The 16,855-nt window shown below is 36.3% G+C and overlaps 1 protein-coding gene across 2 annotated transcripts in view; it reads left to right on the top strand.

Annotated features, from left to right (window-relative positions):
- CDC16 (cell division cycle 16) overlaps positions 1 to 16,683 on the top strand; it is a 28,522-nt gene extending 11,839 nt beyond the window's left edge. Inside the window, exons 7-18 of one of the 2 annotated variants that reach the window (XM_058185951.1) lie at positions 120 to 214; positions 1,987 to 2,120; positions 3,437 to 3,516; positions 5,285 to 5,334; positions 6,642 to 6,715; positions 6,883 to 7,008; positions 8,154 to 8,306; positions 9,302 to 9,365; positions 11,671 to 11,732; positions 14,742 to 14,877; positions 15,282 to 15,372; positions 15,944 to 16,683. In XM_058185951.1, the coding sequence (XP_058041934.1) occupies positions 120 to 214; positions 1,987 to 2,120; positions 3,437 to 3,516; positions 5,285 to 5,334; positions 6,642 to 6,715; positions 6,883 to 7,008; positions 8,154 to 8,306; positions 9,302 to 9,365; positions 11,671 to 11,732; positions 14,742 to 14,877; positions 15,282 to 15,372; positions 15,944 to 16,206 (1,328 nt within the window). In that variant the 3' untranslated portion in view covers positions 16,207 to 16,683. The remainder of the gene's footprint in view (positions 1 to 119; positions 215 to 1,986; positions 2,121 to 3,436; positions 3,517 to 5,284; positions 5,335 to 6,641; positions 6,716 to 6,882; positions 7,009 to 8,153; positions 8,307 to 9,301; positions 9,366 to 11,670; positions 11,733 to 14,741; positions 14,878 to 15,281; positions 15,373 to 15,943) is intronic. The other variant, XM_058185953.1, reaches the window with a different exon arrangement.
- The last annotated feature ends 172 nt before the right edge of the window (positions 16,684 to 16,855 follow it).

Below are 16,855 nucleotides of genomic sequence, written 5' to 3'. Positions count from 1 at the left end.
TCTCTGTCCTTAAACAAATTGCTGAGATGCTAGTGAAATGTAAAACCCTGATATATGAAAAAAATAGGAACATTTGGATGCTATACAGTTTTTAAATCTTTACTTCATTTTATTTTCAGAAAAAGAACTACTTGAATCTCTACCTCTTAGAAAACAGTGTACAGAAGAAGAACAAGTATTACTGCATTTTCTGTTTGAGAACAAATTAAAAAAGGTAATTTTAAAAAATAAATACTACAGGTAATCCTTGACTCATGACTGTTGTTTAATGACTGTTCAAAGTTACCAGACCTTGAAATAATGCTTTACGGCCCATAGTGACTCAGCATGTGAGGGCTCAAATGGTGAAAGCTGATAGGAAAAATGGAGATTTCAATCTTTATTAATTTATTATATTTGTATTTAATTATCAGAGACTCAGTGGTTAACAAAATATAAAGAAACACAATTCAAAACATATGCAGTAAGCATAAAAAGTAAATAATACTGATTCAGAATTACAACTTCTCAAAAATAAAAGCAGTCTCATCCAGGGCTTGGCTCATCTTCTGTTGCCAGTGCTTAGAACATTTTGAGCAGAGTTGCCTGCTAGAGCAGCGATCTCCAACCTTTCTGTCTTGGTGGCCCAGTGGGGTGGGAGAGGGGATAGTTCTGAGTGGCAGGTGAGCGCGGGCAGGCACATACCACTCCATTTGTGTGCATGGTGCATGCACAGCCACCTCTTGCAAGAAGGGATTTTTGCACATAAGCGCAAGCAGCCACCACTCATGCAAGGGGAACTTTGCGTGTAAGTACAAGTGGCTGTTGTTTGCACGAGGGAAGCTTCTTGCACATGCATGCAGTCGCCCACCACTTGTATAGCCCAGTTTTGAACACGCCACGGCCCGGGGGTTGGGGAGTTCTGTGCTAGGGCACTGGGGAACTCCTCAGGAGCCCTCTGGAAACTATCCAGATCCAGTAGATATCTGCGGCAGACATCTAAAGGACCCTGTGCAACTCACAGAGATGGCTGCCATTATCATCTATAGATATAATCTGTATATGACCAAAATCCTTTCACATGCAGATCACATAATATCTGTGAAAAAATTAGGCATTTACGTAAGATTACTTGAGACAAACTGATAGAGGCCTCACCAGATATAGCAAACAAGACATGGGCATGAAGGTCTCCCAGAGACATGAAGGTCTTCCAGAGGCATCCTGCTGGGCAGTTGATACACCTCTAGATCACTAATGTATCCTTGTGGCTCAATTTCACACATAGGTACTCACATCCCAGATCGGCATCCCTGATCACAGACTATCAGTGCCACCCCCGCCCCACCCCCACAAATTGATGTTCATGAAGGACCTGAAACTTGGAATAAATACAGCTTTCCTTTCTTCCTCTATTAAAAGGGACATTCTTAGCATCAGATTAAATTCAAAGAAAAGGATAGGAAAAGTATTCCCTTGGCCATAGCAAGGGCTTATTTAGGCAGAGAATAGAATTTTTTTATTGGCCAAGTGTGATTGGACACACAAGGAATTTGGCCAATATAGGTGAAAGTGCAAAAAAGTAAACAAAGCTGGGAGTTCAAAGGTAAATTTCATTTCCTCTAATAGGTTTTTTTTCTCTAGAACTTTCTAGAGCACAGGGGCTTAGAGAAACAAAAATCTCAGTTTTTAGCAAACAAAATGGTTGATACAGGGTGGGCATGAGTAAGGACTCGAGTATTACCTGTGACAATGCATTTGAGGAAGATACTAAATGATACCTTGAATATTTGAACTGTTGAAAGGATAAAATGTGATAAGTAAGTCCATATCAGTAAACATCCTTTGGTTTAAATAAAATAAATGTATTTTATCTTACTAAGCAAATATTTCTAGAGCAAACAGGCTTTTTGAACTAAGGTGAAAAGGATCTGTTTTCTCTGATAAGTTTTACTATTCTTCTGAGGTGCTATTCGTTTCTCAACTGAAATTTCTTATGCCTTTCAGTACAATAAACCTAGTGAAACACTGATTCCTGAATCTGTAGATGGTCTTCAAGATAATCTCGATGTAGTAGTGTCTCTAGCAGAAAGGCATTATTATAACTGTGATTTTAAAATGTGCTACAAACTTACTTCTGTGTAAGTATTTGCATTTGTGATAATAGAATTTACTTGTGATCATTCTTACATATGTTAGCATCCTTGTGAAATAATTGTTTATTCTGTTTATTAAAATGGTTGAAAGCTTATCTGTTTTAGTTTATAAACATAAAGCAATTAATTATGTGCTTATATTCTTTGCTATGTTGAGTCAGTTAAGGCTTTGTAATGCAGTACAGTAAGGGATTGTCATGCAAAGAATTAGAATAAGTAGAGATGCCCTTTCCTTAGCTTCTGATCTTGGAAAGGAACTTCACCCATAGAGAGCTCTATGAGGATAAGGCCACTTTGGGGAATGTCAGAAGGTTCTGAGGAAAAATGCTATGAAGATAGGCTACCAACATTTTTCTAGTATCAGGAACTGGGCCTGTGGCATTCTGGAAGTGGAAAAGGAATATTGTTTTCTCTTCTAAGCAACAATATTGATGAAATAGTTCTATAGGAGCACAAAATCATCTCTGTAATCCATCTTTTCATTCTTTTTATTGTTTTGGGACAGTTGTTCTTCAGCTGTTTGACCCACTTAATCTTTTTTCAGTCTTAAATACTGCCTTTATGCTAACAAAGAAAAGCAGACTCTGTGTAAGCATCTTGGCAGGAGCAGTCCCAGACTGGAGCCTCAACTCACAAACAAGCAATTACTAATTGCTCCTTTATCAAGATATATTGAAACCTCAGTCCTATAAGGTAGACAAGATTAAGAAACCAATGTCATATAGGCCAAGACTACTTTATTGTAACTGCTACACTAACAGAATTTTGCATTTTCCCCTCCCTCACTTTTCCTCCATGTCAACTTCTTTTCGAGAAGTTTAATGAAATTAGTTTCTTGGAATGTGCCCAAGCCCTGCTTTCATGGGGATTGCCTTGGTAGTCTCTCTTCCTCTTGTCCTTCATGGCCATTCTCTATAGGCTCTACATGAATTTACCTCCAGTTTAAGTACAACCGTTTTTGCAATGTATCCCTAAACTGGAATCCCAGTTCAAGAACTGTGGGTGTTCTAAGGGTAAAGCGCTTCCATTTCTCATTTATACTGCTGTAAATGAGCATACCAGGCACAGCTATTTTTCTTTAGCTAAATGTCGACATGGCTTTCCAAGGTTTCATAAGTATAGAATCTCTATTCCTGAATAAGGAATTAAAGGAATTTGAATGAAACTGATTATTTGGGTTTGTGTGTTTTAAGAAATTGCAGTCCTTTAGGGTTTCCACTCTGAAGATCAATAATAATGTTTTGGTTGTACTTGAAGTGACTTTCTAAAAAGTATAAGATCTTATTTGGGCTTATTTGTAGAGTAATGGAAAAGGATCCGTTCCATGCCAGTTGTTTACCTGTACATATTGGGACACTTGTGGAGCTGAATAAAGCAAATGGTGAGAAATTGTTTTATGCATGTTGAAAATGAGCAGATTACTTTTAGTTTCCAGGCAATTCCTTTATTTTATTTTCCTGATGTTGCTTTTATTGTGAACTCATGAACAGGCACTTTGTATCTAAAGATATAAATAATTTGTTATTGAGAACAAAATGAAGGAGGAGTAAGGGGTTTTCAGAGGGAAAGGTGATGTAACTGACCGTAATAGGAGGAAGGGGCTGCACTGCAGAGGAATAAGGGACAACTCAGTCTAGCTATTTTGTGTGAAAGAAAGAGATAGCACCTCCCTGATCAGTATATGGTAGATGAGGATAGTGGAGGCCTGCCAGGCTTAGTCCGGCAACATTCTTGTCTATAGATAGAGGGGAAAAAATAAAGAATTCAGCTTTGAAAAATCATCACCTTTCATTCTTAGTTTTGGATCCTGACAGCTGCCAGACTGTAAGCACCTTGGCTTGACCCATGCCTGGAGCTAGGCTTGGGAGCTTAGCAGCAATTATAGCTACAAAACTAGCAACCACACCAAGACATCACCCAATTCCCACAAATGCAAGGACTTTTGGAGAAAGACGGGGACTGTATGACACTTTTCAAGACTTTTAATTGCTGAACCCAAAAAACTTCTTTATGTGGCTCAGTGAACCCTTAAGGATATAATGAAGTTAAATTTGCTTCACCAGGACAAAAGCCTACAGGTAGTGCTCAGCTGAGACTAATAGTTAAGCAACCAAAGTTATGATGATACTAAATAAGGGGAACTTATGACTGTTCCTTGATATTGCAGCAGTTACAGCATCTCTGTAGTCATGTGATTGCAACTGGCTTGCACTTAAAGATGCACCTCTCCTCAGTCACATGATCACCATTTGCAGCCTTCTCTTCTGGCTTCCCGCAAGCAAAATCAATGGGAAGTCAGCAGGAGATTGCAAATCCCTCAGTCCCACTCCTGCCACTTTTTCTACTGAGGAGCCCCTGGGCAGCAAGGTGAGTGGGGCTTGGACGGGCAGGCTGTATGTACTTCATCATCCACCCCTTCATTATACATCCGCCAATGGGCTGAGAGAGGCTCTGTTTCCTTTCTATTTGTAATGTAATTTATTTCCATATTTAATGAATAATATTAACCCAAGAGTTTGCTTGTAAAATTTAATTATTTTTTCAAACATGGATAAATAATTGCACCATACTTTTGGGTCTGCATTACAAACATTTTAAAAAATATTCCTTTTACAAGAAAAAATGATTTTGTGTTTTATAATTTATAATATGTAACAAAAATGAGTCAATATTGCACCTAATTTTACAATATTTTCTAGGTTAAGCATGTAGTGCTTATCACAGTGCAAATCACGAAGACATTGTTGATTCATTTGTATTGGGGAAAAAACAGGACTTAAGAAGTTGGTAGAGACGAGACACATTCAGACACTTGTTTCTACCAAAAAAGTTGGTATCTTATAAAATGGGAATTGGAAGTCGATCCAGTAAATGAAAATTATACCTGTATTACTGTTTAATTAATATGTAGCTCACATGTTATCCTGTTAATTAGATAAAGTAACTGATGTCTGTATGTTTTTGAAATTGTCAAAAAGGAGATTTGGAAATTAGATTTCATAGTGTAACTTTCTACCACTGGTTCTGGTCTTTTTGTTATTTTTAATCATTAAAAATATTTTTAATCTGGTTTCTTTTCAGTTTACATACTGATATAATTATTGTGCTTGATGTAAATGGTGCTGAACATATTCATTCTATTTTTCTAGAACTTTTCTATCTCTCTCATAAACTGGTGGATTTGTATCCAAATAATCCTGTAAGTTATTTATTTTTTAATAGCTCTACTATTAAATAAATGACCAACATTAATACGTAAAATACACAATTTGATATGTCTAAGTGAGGATTTTAAAGCTGATTTGTACACAAACACTCAAGAAAGTGTCTAATATAAATATTCCAGTTCAGACACAATTTATGTGAGAAGGTGGCAATAAATCTAAATATTTGAATTTGATCCATCTGCCATGATGAGGGTCAGCTGTATTATAATTTTGGAAGTGTATATTGGAATAATATTCTTTTTTGTAAAGTGGGAAGGTACAAGGCCTTGGACCCTTGCCATGTAAAGAATTTCTGAGGAAATGTAGACCTTGGCATTAGATTCTCTAGTCAGGTATTGGGGGATTTCCGATTCTGGGGAATTGAACGTTTGTCTCTGATACTTATCTTGGCTTTGGAGCAGGAATATGCTCCATTCTATTGTTGTATGAAAGTTTGTGATTGCAGAAGGATGAGGTGATGACAGATTTTCATTAATCAGATGCTGCAGAGTTTTTCCTAGAGGACATTGTTAATAAAAATGCACGTTATATAATAATGAAGTGCTGAGAAGATCAGAAAAAGAAAAGTGAAAATTGTCTCTTTATGTTTTGTTTTTTATTCAAGCATGTAAAAAAGCAATTATGTTACCAAGGCCTCAGAAAAATGAGGTGACACAGAATGGAATGCTAGCATAGCTAGGATTCTGGAAGGATATTCTTATTTAAACTAAAGTTACCAATATTACCATGTTTAATGTAAAATGCATCAGAACGAAAGGGGTTATGCTACTTACCATCATGCTGTCTTAAATACACACAATACTTATAATGTTATCAGAATCCATTCTGCTTTCTGCTTGCCATCTAAGAAAATATTTTCTCAGCCACAAAATGCTGTGAATTCAGCACTACGAAAATAAGGAATTGTCTCAAACAGGAGCAAATTTTCAAGAAAGTGTATAGAAAAAAACCCACTGGCAACTACATATGTATTTGTCAGAGCAAGGCTATCAAAACAGTTAAAAACACAGTAATAATAATTTATTAAACTTGTATGCCACCTGATTCTCAACAATTTTGGATAGCTTACTACAAATAAATTACAATAAAATCAATAAAACATTAAAATATTAAGATAAAACATAACAAGTGCAGTCAAGAGAGGAGTACAGTATAAACATTTACATATATGCCTTTTAAAGATACAGAATCACATCTGCATTTATATACTAGAAGTGTTACCTTTTCTAATTTATATTACTGTAATTTATTTTATGTTTAATTTAATTTTTGGTTTTAGGTCTCTTGGTTTGCTGTAGGATGCTATTATCTCATGGTTGGCCATAAAAATGAACATGCCAGAAGATACCTCAGGTAAGTTTTACTTCTTGAGAATTTCAAGCTAAGAATGTTTGTCATTCTTACAATCTATGTTTTGAAGTATAGCATTTCTGTTAAGAATTACTTATTAAATATTTATAAAATTGCAAGTTTAATAAACTGTTGTTTTGGAAATTTGTTTTTTCCCCCCTCTGTTTCAGTAAAGCCACTACACTAGAGAGAACATATGGGCCAGCATGGATAGCTTATGGACATTCATTTGCAGTTGAGAGTGAGCACGATCAGGCCATGGCTGCTTATTTCACAGCTGCCCAGTTGATGAAGGGGTATGTCACAATTCCAATTCCCAGGGAATATGAATGCAAGTTCCAATCTGGGTTGGTCACCAGGAACAGAAGTTTACTCTTCTGAGCTTTCAGACTCATACTGGAGCTCATCCTCGGGGAACTTCTCTCAATTGGAATATGTGCTTTGGACTATTCTATGAGTCATAAGTATGTGGCACTTTCCTATTGGTTGATTGGCGTGTTGATGGCCAATGATTGGCTGTTGTTTCCTTGTGCTGCCAAGGCCTTGGCACCTAGTACCTGATAAGCTGGTGGTAAATCAGCACTCCTGTTGACTGACAAGGGGCCTGTTTCCCAGGCTTCAATCATTTCCCTGGCTATCTTTGTAACTGTACAGCCAACAATTTTTGTAGCTGTGAAATTGAATGTATCTCCTTGTTCATTGCAGTATGAGGCTACCAATGAGTTTGGGTCTCCTCATCTGACCACTTGCTTGTATTCTTATAATCTGGTGGTTAGCTTCCTCCCCGTCTGTCCTATATAGTCACAGGGACAATCCATGCAGGGAATCCGGTAGATTATATTAGAAGTATCTCCCACCTCCAAGTCATCTATGCCAGGGGTCTCCAACCTTGGTCCCTTTAAAATTTGTGGACTTCAACTCCCAGAGTTCCTCAGCCAGCTTTGCTTTCAATTCTGGGAGTTGAAGTCCACAAGTCTTAAAGGGACCAAGGTTGGAGACCTCTGATCTATGCAATGAATGATTTGTCCTTGTAGTCCCTGGGTAGTATGTGATGCAAGTGCAATGCACACATGCAGATCTTGGAAGCTACATTCTACTGCATTACCCATATATTTTCCTTCATTTGTAAAATCAATGGAATTCGATGGCAATTTGAGAGAAGCTTCATATTTAATGAAAAATAGAATTAAAACAGGTTAGCATTTACACTAGGATACATATTAGCCCTGTCTAACTGAACTTTGTAACTGTATTTCATGAATTGGTGAGTGGAATATATTTTGGGGGAGGAATATATTTTATAATATGGTTCTGTATTCTACTTTAAGATTTATGCTTTCATAATAATAAGAAAATTTATAGTGTTCTGATAGTTTTATGTTGTAGCTGAAAAGTAAATGCATTTTTCTCCCTTTTATCTTAAATATCTTTGTTTTTGCAGTTGCCATTTGCCAATGTTGTACATTGGACTAGAATATGGATTGACTAACAATTCAAAATTAGCTGAACGCTTCTTCAGCCAAGCTTTAAGTATTGCACCTGAGGATCCTTTTGTTATGCATGAAGTTGGGGTGGTAGCATTTCAGAATGGAGAGTAAGTATTTTTTGTGACGGTTTGTACACATGAAAGCATACTGCTGTATACTGCATATTATTCTACGTACTAGATTAAATTACAGGGCTACAATAGCAGCTTTTATTACTGCTGTTATAATTATTAAACTTAATATAACAAAGAATATATGTGCTGACAGAGAGCAATGACTTTTTTCCCATGACTATAAATGTTATTTTTAAAACCTGAGAATTATTTCTTTCAACTTTAAATAGTCAATATATTCTTGTACTACCCCCCGCCCACCGCCAATAATTTCACAAATTGCTGACTTTAGAAAAGCATGTAAATGTGTCGGCTTTTTAAAAAAATATACTTTTCATGCTGCATTCTTAATTTATTTTTCCTCCAAAGTGTTTAACATAATTAACAAAAGAAAATCAAAGACATATTTATTTCTTATGCATTGAAAATATCACAGTGGACAGATTTTATGCTTAAGACATCATCATGTTTAATGTATCAATGTTTCATACACACTTGTTCTTTTGAGAAATAGAAACTGGACTTCATCAGCCATAATATGTTCATAAATTCCCAAGGCAGTAAGAGAAACAAAGGAATAAGAAAGTCTATTAGCATTTTTGATGAGCAACAATATTGAAAAAGTTTGGTTTACTTTCCCCTATCCATGTTTATAATTTATGTATTAATTTATCTGTTAAAGCAGTACCCACATGTATTTTTTATTCAAATGTGGCTGGAGAGATCTTACATTGACTTCAGGATCTTGGTCTCCTTTCACGCTCATAATAAAAAAATAACCTAATTAAGTCCATGATTATTACATTTTCACTGGTGCCTTGGAATATGAATAATGATAGAATGGATTAATACCTAATTATTTCTGATAAAATATAAATAATTAAATACATCTGTTCTGTGCACAAAATAAAATATCCTTTCATTTATATTTTTTTTTTAAAAATTGAAAAGACCTAAAATTTCATATGAAGTGCTTTACTTTCTTTCAGCTGGAAAACTTCAGAAAAGTGGTTTCTTGATGCACTAGAAAAGATCAAAGCTATTGGAAGTGAGGTATTTAGTTACATATATTTTTCTTACTAATACTGTTCGCTACAAGCTAGTGCTGTTTTAAAATATAAGTGTAGAAGATCTCTTAGCCCCCAGTATTCAGCTGATGAAAACTTCAGAATGTATATACATGGCCTTGTACATATCGTCTCAATTCATATAAGGCTTCACAGGTGATAACCAGCACCTTGAATTGAACCTGGAAACCAATAAGTAGCCAATGAAACTACCGAAAAACTGTATAATGTACCAAACCTACTTTTTCCTACTAGTAGCCAACTCTCTGAATTTAATATCAATTGCAGCTTCCAATTCATTTTCGAGGGTAGAGTATGTTGCATGAGGTGACAATGGCATGAATCACATTCAGATGGGTTTTCTACATCAAAAATCTCTGCATGCCCATCAAAGCTGGGCAAATGTTGTGGTCACTCCCTCAATCTGCTACTTGAACAGCAACCATACATACTGGAAGAGCCCCAAATTAGTGATCTGCTTTTTTAAAGGGGATGGAACCCAGTCCAGAGCTGAACAAGGGAATCGTATTAAGATAGATTTATTACCTACAATTATCCACTCCATTATCAGAATTAATCTGAGCTTATTATAATTTATCTAGTTCTCATGGTGTCAAGACACATAGGTTAGAATCTCCACAGTATGTCTGGCTAGCCAAAGAGTGGTGATGTACAATTGAGTATCAGCAACATACCTTAACCAAAACCAAGAAATGAATTCCTACAGCAGTTTTCCTCATCCATATTGCAATACAGAGCTGATGTAGCTGCAGATCCCAATATTTGTACAAATAGGTACAATCATGGTCATTAAGGTAAAGGTAAAGGTTCCCCTCGCACATATGTGCTAGTCATTGCCGACTCTAGGGGGCGGTGCTCATCTCCGTTTAAAAGCCAAAGAGCCAGCGCTGTCCGAAGATGTCTCCGTGATCATGTGGCCGGCATGACTCAATGCCAAAGGCGCACGAAACGCTGTTACCTTCCCACCAAAGGTGGTCCCTATTCTTTCTACTTGCATTTTTATGTGCTTTCAAAACGGCTAAATTGGCAGAAGCTGGGACAAGTAACGGGAGCTCACGCCGTTACACGGCAGCACTAGGGATTCAAACCGCTGAGCTGCCGACCTTTTGATCGACAAGCTCAACGTCCTAGCCCCTGAGCCACTACTTACTGTTCGAGTAGCAGATTGAGGGAGTGACTGACATTTGCCCAGCTTTGATGGGCATGCGGAGATTTTTGATGTAGAAAACCCATCTGAATGTGATTCATGCCATTGTCACCTCATGCAACATACTCTACCCTCGAAAATGAATTGGAAGCTGCAATTGATATTAAATTCAGAGAGTTGGCTACTAATAGGAAAAAGTAGGTTTGGTACATTATACTGTTTTTCGGTCATTATAACTTATTAATTCGCTGTTTAAATTTTTGCTAGCCAATATTGTCTTTTTCCAGATAATAATAATCTCAAAAGAACTTCCTAATGCTGCATAGTAAACCTCTCAATTAATCTAACCAGAACTTATAATGTAGGGCAGGGGTGTCAAACTCAAGGGCTGGATCTGGCCTGGGGGGTGCTTAGATCTGGCCCATGGGGCTGCCCTGGAAACAGCGAAGGACCAGCCTGTGGTGCCTCTGCCAGAGAAAATGGAGCAGCTCCATTTTCGTTGGCAGAGGGTTGCAGGAAGCCGTCAGAGCCAAAAAAGGAGCTCACATGGCCCTTCTGAGCTTTTTCGCTAGCAAAGGGTTGCAGCAGACCATCACAGCCAAAAATGGAGCTTGCATGACCCTCCCGAGCTCCATTTTTGCTGCCAGAGGGTTGCAGGAGACCATTGCAGCCAAAAATGGAGCTTGGGAGCCCATTTTTGCTGGTAGAGCTCTCGGGCCACCACAGGCACCCCCAACACAAGTGACATTGAGCTGGCTATGCCCACCCTGGCCACACTTACCCCAGCTCCCCAGGTCAAACACAACCTTGATGTGGCCCTCAATGAAATCGAGTTTGACATCCCTGATGTAGGAGTTGATTACTATTCAATGGGAAAATATCCATCAAGAAACCCCAAATATTCTGGCTTCTGTTATACATTATTGAGAAAGAATTTATAATGAATTCTTTATTCGTTTATAATACGTTGCATAGTTTGGCATTGTAAAAGGGTTTCATGGCATTAAATTGAATCCATTTGAAGATTTTCTTATACACACATACACACTCTCTGACATAATTATTTAAGTGGGGGCTTTCCTCAGAATGATATTTCTTTATATGTGATGTTCTTTTGCTACAGGTGACTGTAGATAAATGGGAGCCTTTACTAAATAACTTGGGTCATGTGTGCAGAAAACTGAAGTAAGTATGTGCATGTGGAGATTGAATAAATAGTAGTTATTAAGTTTATGTTAGTCCCAGTTCTATAACTTATGAAAATCTTAGAACTGTATAGGTAGAGACTGGAAAAAAACATCCCAGAAGGTAAAGGCAAAGTGTAAGAACTGGTGTGGTATAATGGTGAAGGGTTGTTTATTTTATTTTATTAATTTTTTTGTTATTTTAGTTATTTGTTTCCTGTTGGACTTGATTAGGGAAATCGCTCTACCTACCTGCCTGCCTTCCTACCTACCGTGGATATAAAAAGTCTATACCCCTGTTAAAATGCCAGTTTTGAGATTTAAAACAATCTGAACAAGATACATCACTTCAGAATATTTTCTTCCTTTAATAGAACATATAAGCTGTATAATACAATTGAAAAACAAAGTCAAAACTTTGGGGGAGAATAACAATAACTTGGTTGCATAAGTGTGGCCACCCTTAAACTAATACTTTGTTGAAGTACATTTTGATTTTATGACGGCATTCAGTCTTTTGGGATAGGAGTCTATCAGGTTGGCACATTTTGTCTTGGGAATCTTTGCCCACTCTTCCTTGCATAAGAGCCACTCATATGTCTGATTGCAAGGGCATCTCCTGTGCGTAGCCCTTTTCAGGTCACCCCACAGATTGTCAATTGGATTCAGGTCTGGGCTCTGGCTAGGCCATTCCAAAATTTTGATCTTCTGGTAGATCCAATTTTTTTGTTGATTTGGAGGTATGTTTTGGGCCAATGTCATGCTGAAAGGTGAAATTCCTCTTCATCTTCAGCATTTTAGCAGAGACCTGAAGGTTTGTTCCAAAATTGACTGATATTTGGAATTATTTATAATTCCTTCCACCTTGATTAAAGCCCCAGTTCCAGCTGAAGAAAAGCAGCTCCAAATCATAACGTTGCCACTACCATGCTTCACTGTGGGTATGGCATACTTTTAGTGATGATCAGTGTTGTTTATGTTTCCAAAACCTACCTTTTGGAATTATTGCCCCAAAATTCAGACCATAACACATTTTCTCACATGCTTTTATCAGACCTGATATAGATTTTTGCAAAATGTAGCAGGCTTGGATGTTTTTCTTTGTAGGAAAAGGCTTCCATCTTGCCACCCTACTTCACAGTTCAGACATGACGGTTGTCACATGTAGTACACACCCAGTATTTGCCAGAAATTCCTACAGCTTCTTTATAATGTTGCTGTAGGTCTCTTGGCAACTTCTTGTACCAGTTTTCTTCTTGTGTTTTCATCAATTTTGGATGGACATCCAGTACTTGATAATGTCCCTGTTGTGCCATATTTTCTGCACTTTTTTTTATATAAAAAAGTTTTATTTTTACATTTATATCCAACAACTCATCCATTGTACAGTCATATACAATTAGTCGGGCTTGCCCAATCACCACCCTCTCCTTTTAACTCTCTTCCCTCTTCTACCTTCTTCTACTTTCCAGACCTTCCTCCCCTTCTCTTATCTACATCCTCTCCTCCTTCCGCCCTACACCTTTCTCCTCCCTCTTCTACCCCTCTTCCTTCCTCTTCTCCCTCTCTTCTCCTCTTTCCTACCTCCTACTCTCTCCTCCTTTCTCCCTCCCCACCATTCTAAAATGGTAGCTGGGCAGAACCGACCCTACATTAATTATATTTATACATCTTCAATAATCCCTGTACATTAACCATCACTCCATCCTCTACCCTCATCCCCCCCCCAGTTCCCCTTCCCCTTACCCCCCACCCCAACTTCCCAGAACAAAATGCAGGGTATCAAAACTAACAATCATAATCCAAAATAAATCTTAAATTATAATCTCTAGTCACTCCACACATAATCACACTCTCAATTCCCCTCTCTTTCAAAGATATATCTAATACAAAATATTTCCTAAATTTACTCATATGCTGTTTGATATTTTTTTATCTGATACTTATTTTGAATATAATCAATCCACATTTTCCATTCTAAAATATATTTTTCTTGTGTATAGTCTTTCAAATAAGCAGAAATTTTTGCCATTTCTGCCAGATTTGACACTTTAAGTATCCATTCTTCAATTGTAGGTAATTCTTCTTTCTTCCAATATTGAGCAATCAAAAGTCTTGCGGCTGTTATTAAGTTCAAAATCAATTTAGTCTCTATAGCTGTACAATCCATAATTATTCCTAGTAGAAAGAACTGCGGAGTAAATCTTCTTTTTCAAAATGTTCTGCATAATCTACCATACTTTAATCCAAAATGCTTTAACTTTTTTATAAGTCCACCATATATGGTAATAAGTGGCATCTTCACAATCACATCTCCAACATTTAGCCTATACATTAGGATACATACATGACAATTTTTTGGGGTCTAAATGCCATCTATAAAACATCTTATAAAAATTTTCTCATATTTTGCGCTTGTGTAAATTTAACATTCCTCACCCAAATTCTTTCCCAAGTTTCCAACATTATTGGTTGCTGAGCATATTTTCTGCACTTGATGACTGTCCTCACTGTTTCATAGTTTATCCAATACCTTGGAAATTGTTTTGTACCCTTCCCCTAGCTGATACCTTTCAACAATGAGATCCCTTTGATGCTTTCTAAGCTCTTTGCAGACCACACCTTTTCCTAAGAGAGGCAACTGAGTAAATGTCAGAAAAATTCTACTAGAACAGCTGAACTTTATATGGTCTTGATCAGAATCACTTTAATTGATTGCAAGAATCTACTACTATTTAACTTCAGTTTGAATGTGATTGGTTCATTGTGAATATAGCGACATCTCTACCTATAAGAGGCTGTGCACAGTTATGATTGCATATCCACTATCTTTCAAATTTATATGCTATCGATCTCACAATCAAGTGACTCTGAATAATATTTCTGTATCCCTCACCAGTAAAAACTCACATCCCATACAGCCCAGCTTTTTATTGAGGGCAGAAAAGGATCTTGCTAATTATGTATTGTAGTAATTTGTCAAATGCATTATTTATCTTTATTTTAAAAGGAAATATGAAGAAGCTCTTGAATACCATCGTCAGGCTCTGGTCTTGATCCCTCAAAATGCTTCCACGTATTCTGCAATTGGATACATACATAGTCTGATGGGAAACTTTGAAAGTGCAATTGATTATTTTCATACAGTATGTGTATATTTTATTTATTATATGTTTATTTGTTCAAGCAAAAATGTGCAGTAAAGAATCATAACTTGAAAGCATAGGATATCAAAATGTTCAGGATTGTCACCACTCTCTTACATGTTTCCCTTTCCATCAACATTATATTAACATTCAATTTGTAGTCAACATGTTGCTTAGTTCATTTGAATTGTTTGGTGGGAGGAATGAATTCTCACTGTAGGATATTTCTAACGACCCTCGTCTGTGACAAATCATATGAAGAATTCTTCCTAACATGCTGATACATCTCCCTTGTATGTTATTGATACTATTTTGACTACAAAGGGCAATCCTTTATAGAATTTTAATCTGTTAAAGATAGTTAAAAAGTTGGGTTTATTTGTTTGTTTGTCCTTTTAAAACAGGCTCTTGGTCTTAGGAGGGATGATACATTTTCAGTTACTATGCTTGGACATTGCATAGAAATGTATATTGGAGATTCTGAAGCCTACATTGGTAAGTTGTTATTTGAGTACTGTTTTTCATATTTTTTCATATCTTCCCATTCTGGCTGTGGTGGTTACCTCAAACAAACATTTACTGTATGTTGTTGTTTGGCATAATGAATGGTTGACCAGGCGGCATCATCATCACCATATGAAGAGAAAATATATTTTAATATATACTATATTTATAATTGCTGTGAAGAATATCATAAACCACTTCTTGATATATATTTTCTTTTCTATTTTTCTTTATGTTTTCTCCTTTTTTTGCACTTTTTGCTTTCTTCTTGCTTTCTCTTTTATTTTTCCTTTTTTGCTGTATATTAGTGTTAACTTTTACCTCCTTGTTTAAAGTTTTAATGAACATTAAACTTGCAAAACATATTTTAATATGAACCAAGTTGAAATAAGGTTCCTTCACTACCGATAGTTTATCAGATTATTTTATCAAGTAGTTAAGAACACACAGAATAGTCTTCTCAAGCCCCACAACATGGAACAAAAAAGAATAATCAGACAGTGAAAGACATGTCAAACAGGTCTTAATTATATGAAAAATTAACCTAAGCAATTTCTTTTAGGGACTGCAATTAAGGATAAACTCAGATGCTATGATTTTGATGTGCATACTATGAAGACATTGAAGAACATCATCTCCCCTGCATGGGGTGCATTGGACTTTGATATAGAAAGGCAAACTACAGAAGAAAGCAATATGGCAATGGAAACACCTCATCAACGAAAAACCACAGAAGACCCTCCTCCATTAGATGAAACTTTTGAAATTGAAATGAATGAAAGTGACATGATGTTAGAAACATCCATGTCAGACCATAGTACATGACCTCAAAATATTGGTGCAGATTTATCACTGTGCAGAATCATTAAGTAATTTGTCATTCATCCCTTTCTGAATTTGTTGTTTTATATAACTATATATACCATGTGGCTATCAGAGAACTGTCCAAGATGGAGTATTTTGTTTATATCAATTTTATTCAAAATAATGTATTTTTAACTTTCACTGTATCGTGGGACTGCTATTTAGACAGTGAATGTACAAGCAAAAAATCAAATTGGATTACAATATATATATTTCTGTACTCATGAACTGATAAATTGCTGCTTTGCCTTTTTCCATCTTAATTATGTGCCAGAATGTCCTGAAAAAAGTACAGTTTTGATATTGTATTTTATTCTTTAATTCAGAATTAAATTTTTTGTTGGATCTCTGATAATTGTTAAAAAATTATCAACTGAATTCATTTTTTTCATTGAATTGTAGGCAAATTGTTTTTACTGTGATAGTAAATGTGTTGTCTGTCTAATATTTGTCACTTTCTTCAACTTTATGATTTCTTGATTATCTTCCTTACTCTGGAGAGATTAGTGACTGCATAATTCATGTATTTTTGCAACAATCTAAGCGATTACTAAAGTTCAAAGATGGAGCAGAATTTTAAGTACTGAGTATCAGTAAAGGGACAAAACAG

The sequence above is a fragment of the Ahaetulla prasina genome, chromosome 5, assembly GCF_028640845.1.
Source record: "Ahaetulla prasina isolate Xishuangbanna chromosome 5, ASM2864084v1, whole genome shotgun sequence".
Taxonomy (NCBI): domain Eukaryota; kingdom Metazoa; phylum Chordata; class Lepidosauria; order Squamata; family Colubridae; genus Ahaetulla; species Ahaetulla prasina.
This window is presented reverse-complemented; position numbering and strand designations above follow the sequence as displayed.